The sequence below is a fragment of the Glossina fuscipes genome, unplaced genomic scaffold (genome assembly GCF_014805625.2).
Source record: "Glossina fuscipes isolate IAEA_lab_2018 unplaced genomic scaffold, Yale_Gfus_2 28, whole genome shotgun sequence".
Lineage (NCBI taxonomy): Eukaryota > Metazoa > Arthropoda > Insecta > Diptera > Glossinidae > Glossina > Glossina fuscipes.
The window spans coordinates 10,127,865-10,133,864 of NW_023998423.1; the positions used below are offsets into that span (position 1 = coordinate 10,127,865).

General features: G+C 33.1%; 2 protein-coding genes across 9 annotated transcripts in view; one reads left to right on the plus strand and one right to left on the minus strand.

Annotated features, from left to right (window-relative positions):
* Positions 1-991, plus strand: part of LOC119636241 (KN motif and ankyrin repeat domain-containing protein 1) — a 65,775-nt gene extending 64,784 nt beyond the window's left edge. For 6 of the 7 annotated variants that reach the window (XM_038031512.1, XM_038031510.1, XM_038031509.1 and 3 more), the window contains 2 exons: positions 87-287; positions 352-531. In XM_038031512.1, the coding sequence (XP_037887440.1) occupies positions 87-287; positions 352-531 (381 nt within the window). Of the gene's footprint in view, positions 1-86; positions 288-351 lie in introns of all 7 variants that reach the window. The other variant, XM_038031508.1, reaches the window with a different exon arrangement.
* A 72-nt stretch (positions 992-1,063) lies between these two features.
* Positions 1,064-4,018, minus strand: LOC119636243 (probable cytochrome P450 6a14). 2 transcript variants are annotated; one of them, XM_038031518.1, is made up of 2 exons: positions 2,892-4,018; positions 1,064-2,823 (listed from the first exon to the last, which is right to left on the minus strand). In XM_038031518.1, exons 1-2 carry the CDS (start codon positions 3,988-3,990, stop codon positions 2,402-2,404), a joined length of 1,521 nt encoding a protein of 506 aa, XP_037887446.1. In that variant the 5' UTR covers positions 3,991-4,018; the 3' UTR covers positions 1,064-2,401. The 2 variants fall into 2 exon arrangements, with proteins under 2 accessions (XP_037887446.1, XP_037887445.1); XM_038031517.1 differs by having other exon boundaries at positions 1,064-2,817; positions 2,886-4,018.
* Positions 4,019-6,000: the final 1,982 nt, after the last annotated feature.

The following is a 6,000-nucleotide window of genomic DNA, read 5'->3' on the forward strand; positions in this document are numbered from 1 at the left end:
GTGAAGATAAAACTGAATGTCAAATATTCGAAGCACGCTTTTTGCGATTGATGTAAGTTTTTTTATTTTTTGCATTGCAATTTTAGCATTGCCAAACCGCTTTAATGCTAGCCGTGTCGCATGGCAATCTAGAAATGGTTCAATTGTTAATGGCAGCCGGAGCCGATGTTAATATACAAGATGAAGATGGCAGTACCGCTTTAATGTGCGCTGCTGAACATGGTCGTGGCGATATTGTTAAGCATTTATTATCGCAAACAGATTGCGATTCGCTTATACAGGATGTGGTTAGTAGTGGCCTGAAGAATATATTCAAAATAATATTAACAAATAGAATATTGTAAATTACAGGATGGTAGTACAGCCTTTAAAATTGCCTGGCAAGCTGGTCATCGCGAAATCGGTCTACTGCTTTACGTACATGAGCAAATGTTGCGTAGTAAACTACCTCATCGAGGAGAAACAACGTTAAACAAATGTTCCCCGTCAACGTCACCGCGTTATTACCACAAACGTCAACCATCGAAGTAATTGTTTTTTCTTTTTTAATTTTATTTCCAACTTTTACAAATTTGAGTAGTTTTTGTGAAAAGAAAGGAGTTTTTAAAAGTAGCCAGTAGTAGTTACTTAAGAGAAAAACGAACAAGTTAATGCTAAGTACTAAGTTAAAGGAAAGAAAAGTACTTAATCGCTCTTAATTAAAGATTTCAGCATTCCAGTACTAAAGAGTAATCATTATATCAATATTTAACATAAAATAAAATTAATTAATTAAAAGAAATTAAGTAACATGCAAGTAATAGTAAAACATATCAAATAAGTGAAAGAGCGTCTTGTTTAACGTGAAAATATAATATTTTTAATTTTTCAAGCACTTGTTAAAAAAATTTTTTCTTATTTATTGCACGAGAAAAATCTCTTATCGAAAGACATTAAAAATTAATTTTAATAATATATAAAAAACAATACTTCTGAAAAACAAAAAAAAAAAGTCTCGCGCACTTCCCGAAATAATGAATGAGTTAAGTAGTAATTAATTTTAAAATTTTTAAATTTATTCAAGTTTTCATTCGAAATTTTTGAAAAGAGAATTTCACAAATTATACGGCCATAATAGAAATCTTTTATATTACAAAGATTTATAGATATTAATTAAAGACACAATGAAAAATGTATTTCATTCAAACACAAGCTGCTGTGAAAGTTGAAACAAAATAAGATCAAACTTTAAACATATATAAAGTAAACAACAGACATATCACAAAATTTATTATAAGCCCTTTACAATATTTTATTATATTTATTAAAAACAAAACAAAAAAAAAAAAAAAATGAAAGAAATGACATGAAAATCTCCAAAAGTAGTTTCTCTATGTTTATCAAAAAAACTGGGATAGTCCAGTTAAGAAAGTAAATAGTTCGTATTGAGCTGTTCTCCGTAGTCGTAGATACGAAAGTCAACAAACTTAAACTGACCCGAATGATAAGAGAAAAATTTCAAGCACAATATGGATGAAATTTTGCATGGGTAATATTAATTTGCTAGAGGAATGGACTACAAGATGATTCGTCGCAAAAAGTTATACAGCGGTCTCTAGAAAAAGCATTTCTCATATTTTATTTACCGTTATATAATGTCTATGGCGAGTTAAGCTTAATCGAAGGGTAATTAAAACGATCTGAAACCCGCTTTCGATTTCTTCAAATTTTAAGCCGAAGCCCTACAGCAAAAAATTTATTATTTTAAAGAAGCTTTTCTGAACCCTACACCTGACAGCCGGTTCTGAAAACAACAAATTGCAAAATTGATAATTTTGAGCGAGTTTGACGGGTTATGGTTGATTGAAATTCATGGACGGACCACTCAAAAAGCTGCCGCCGGGCAGATTCGTTTATTGCAACTGTACGAATTCGAAAGTAAGAAACAAAAACAGTTAATATTTACATACTACACCACTTGTGGTGCAAGAATATACTAAGTTTGTACGGCTATACGTAACACCAAGAAGGACTTGAGCTAACCCCGTCTTTTATTATGCCGATTGATTCAGAATAACTTTCCGAGTCGATGTGGTTTATCTGTCTCTCCGTTTTGCTTTGTTGTATTCAACCTGCAGGTCTACACTGACAAAAAGGCGAACGCCATTAAAAATGGTGCGGAACGGCTCACTTTCCATATAAAGCCTTATTTGTGTGAATAGTTGTAGGGTAGGGTGTCGAATGGTGCAGGAATTGTATTTGTATTTAGTTACTTAATTAATAAATTTCCAGCACATTTTGATCTAAGTTTTATGTTTGATTGATTTGGGAAAAGGGCCACATTTGCTTTATGTTTTATATTTAAATTCACTTTTATTACTAAACAATGCATGCGTATAAAAAAATTGACATAAATGACATCTTAAACTTTGCTCATTTTCAAATAAATGCCGTTTTTAGCTGATATTAGGAAATTTTTAGGGTCTAACTCTACAGGTATTTCAGTTTTATCACATGGACCCACGCTATATTCCCGTAGAAAAGATATTAAACCGATTTTAGTTTGCATTTTCCCGAAACGCATTCCAATGCAGTTGCGTGGACCATCACCAAACGGCAAGTAAGCACAAGGATGGCGTTTTTCTATTTCAGAAGGCTCAAAACGTTCCGGTTTAAAAGTGTCAGGCTCCTCGTACAAATCGGCATCACGATGTATAGCACTAACGGGTAGCCATATCAATGTACCCTTTTCTATAGTCAAAGTAGTGTTCGGCACCTGATAGGATTGACGACATTTTCGTGCTAAAATGGGAAGGACAGGATATAAGCGTAAAGTCTCTGCAAATAGAAAAACTCCAATGTTGGAAATTATTTTTAAATACTACTTATTCGTAAATTAAACCTGCCTGCAACTACTTGCTCCATATAGGACATAGAGTTTAATGCTTCATATGTCAATTCGTTATTATGTTGCTTGAGTACAGTTTCTATTTCAAGTCTCAGTTTAGCTTGTATGTGGGGGTGTTTAGCTAATTCGTATAGGCAAAAGGACATTGTGGTTGAAGAAGTTTCAAAACCAGCTATGAAAAAGACAAAAGCTTGAGCAGCCATTTGCTCTATGGTTAAACCTAATGATAAATCGATTTTTTCTAATTTTACATTTTTGTGTTCGAATTCACTTTCATTTCTCAATTCCATTAATAATTGTACAAAGTCGTTCCGTTTGATTTTGTTTTTAATACGATAATCAATAGTTTGGTGAATTAAGTTCAAGATAAATGCAGATATTTTATCCGGTATAATTTTCATACGTAACCAGCGCGCGAGTTTTGGATTCGTTGTTATAAATGCTTGAACTATAGGATGGTGACGGGGCTCATTGAAGATCGAACGACCCATTACGCGAAATTCTGATTGTGGATCTTTACAGCTGTTGCATTCGACTCCAAAAACACAATTTCCGATAACATCGGTAGTAAAACGGGCACAAAAATCTTTAATTTCCAAAATCTGATCCGAACTATTTTTGAACGCGTCTGTTAAGGCTTCGGTAAATTGTTGTCCGACTTTAACTATCGTAGGTAACATAAATTTCATACGTGCTCCCGTAAAAACCGGCGATAATTTTGTGCGCATAGCTTTCCATTGTTCACCTTCCAGTGTAACTAAATGACCCGTTAAAGGGTCATCTTTGACATTATTAAATATTGGTCGATCATGAAAACTGCTGAAGTCTTTAATTAAAATGCACTTCACCAAGTCTAAGTCGAAAATTAAAAGAGCAGGTGTTACAAACGCATATATTCCCGCGAGAGGTGCAAAATTCTTAAATTTCTTATAAACTCGTTCGCTGACATCACGTATCGAATATTTACGTCCCACGCCTTTAAAATTCCCTAGTAGCGGTAATGGCATCTCGTGCAGCACTCCGCGCGTTTTCCAGTATGTATAGTTGTTGACTAAGTACAACAACAAAGATATTGCTAAACAGAAAAGTAATAATCCGAACATTTCTACGTTACAAATACAATAGAACTGAATATCTAGCAATAGAATTGAACTACATACGCCATTAGAGTAGAGAGATTGCAAAGTTTTTGATGTTTAAAGCTTTCTAATTTTCAAAGAGCACTTTTTGTTTTTGTTTTTTTCTTTCAAATCCAGACGCGTAAAGTTCATGTATTTCGTGTTAGTCATAGTTCATAAAGAATTTTCGCGAAAAAGGAGATATGAGAAAACGGAATGGCGAAATGCAGGAGTTTAAAAAAAGAAACAGTTTGAGACGTTAACAACATTTGACGATTGATTTAATAAACCGCCTAAGTGCAAAGGTTTTTTATAATACTAAAGCTCACTCTTATATTGAAAACTATATCGTGGGGCTTTTTTGTGTCACCGTAACATTAAACGATATTGTGCGCAGAACTCGGCTGTTATCGCAAAAACATTACTTTCTTTTTTCTAAATCTGTTCCTAAGGCTAAGGGTATTGGGTCCCACAGATTTTTTGAGAGGCTTTACTGATTATTCTTAGATTACTATTAACTGTATCTCAAACGATGGGTTTCACTATGTCTTATGTGGACTTTTAAAATTTTTTGAAAGGACATTACGAAATGAATTGTGTAAAATAACTTTGAAATGGACTGATTTCTATAAAGAAGGCGCTATGGTGTATTCCAATATTGGGAGTTTGTGGAGGACAAAACAAAATGCAATTCTGTCAAAAATGAAAATGGATACGAGTAGGAGAACAAAATATCGGCGGGTAAGAACAGCATGCTGCCAAGGAATTCAAAGTATCTCCTTCAGTATCGCATACAGTTGCAATGTTCTCTTCAATCTCAGACTTGTTTCTATTTCCTACTATAGAGTTTGGTGACGATTCTGAAAACTTGGAATCATTTATTTATACGCATAATTGCCGCTAGCCTTCGAAGGATAATAAAATTAGTAAACTTTGTCAAGTTGAAAATTCAAAGAAAGCCTTTCTTAGGAAACAAACAAAAATGAGGTCCTACTGTGACTAGATATTAGATTTGTTTTCAGATATCTTTTAGCAAACGCACACTGCGTAGCTATTGGTTTATTTTCATTCCTTATTATATTAATCAACATATTAAACTAATCATCTTTAACGTAGTCTTTGTAGTTTGCAATTTTTCCTCATTTTCGCTGAACGCTTAAAAATATATAAAACTTTTAGTTGACATCATACTGCGTCGGTCAATAATTTCCGGAGCTAACAGAAAGTTCCATCATTTGTTTAGTGTAAGAGAATTTTACTCTACCTAATATTTTCTGACTTTGACCTTTCTTTAAAAAAGATAATTTAAAAGATTGACAAAAATAAAATTATGATAGTCTATGATTTTGGAGGGAAGCGGCCGATGTTGCCCATAGAGTGTACGTGAAAATTTTGTATCGTATTATAGCTGTAGTTTACGAATAATGAAATGAACAAGAATCGCATTATGTCGGTTTTGAAAACAGAATTATTCCCTGTTTATGCTATACTGTAGGTGTGTCAGTTGATCGATTTGAATACCAATCTATCTATATGAACTTCTATCATATATTCATCCAATCGTATTAATTTTTGAGATAGGAGAGTAGATAGAAAATGTAGTGCTGGTCATGAATGTATGCACTTTGTAGGATCTCTGAAGCTGAACAAGAACTTTTTGCGACCGTCTTTCGATCAATTGCATTGCATATTGAAATGTTAAAGAAGCTTTCGCCTGACGGTGTTACTCTAAAGAAGACTTTTGGAGTGAGTAAAATAGAATATTGCAAAATAAATGTTATTTTCGTACTTTGTACGGATAATTATTGACCGATATATTACAATATTAATTATCCAAACAGTATTTATGAAAGAGGTTTGATAACGATTATATGTCTATGTACGTAATATAATAGAAAAGCTCTCAGTCATTGCAATTCGATGCAAAATTGTTGACAAATAATTAAAGAAAACTTTTTCTAAATGCTCGCAAACGCAATCGTGAAATCAAAGTCT

What these genes read in the sequence shown, in the direction of transcription:
- LOC119636243 (XM_038031518.1), bottom strand. Translation starts at nt 3,990, where the DNA reads ATGTTCGGATTATTACTTTTCTGTTTAGCAATATCTTTGTTGTTGTAC. An exon ending in GTCCTATATGGAGCAAGTAG is followed by an intron (nt 2,824 to 2,891) that starts TTGCAGGCAGGT and finishes GAGTTTTTCTAT; the next exon opens with TTGCAGAGACTTTACGCTTA.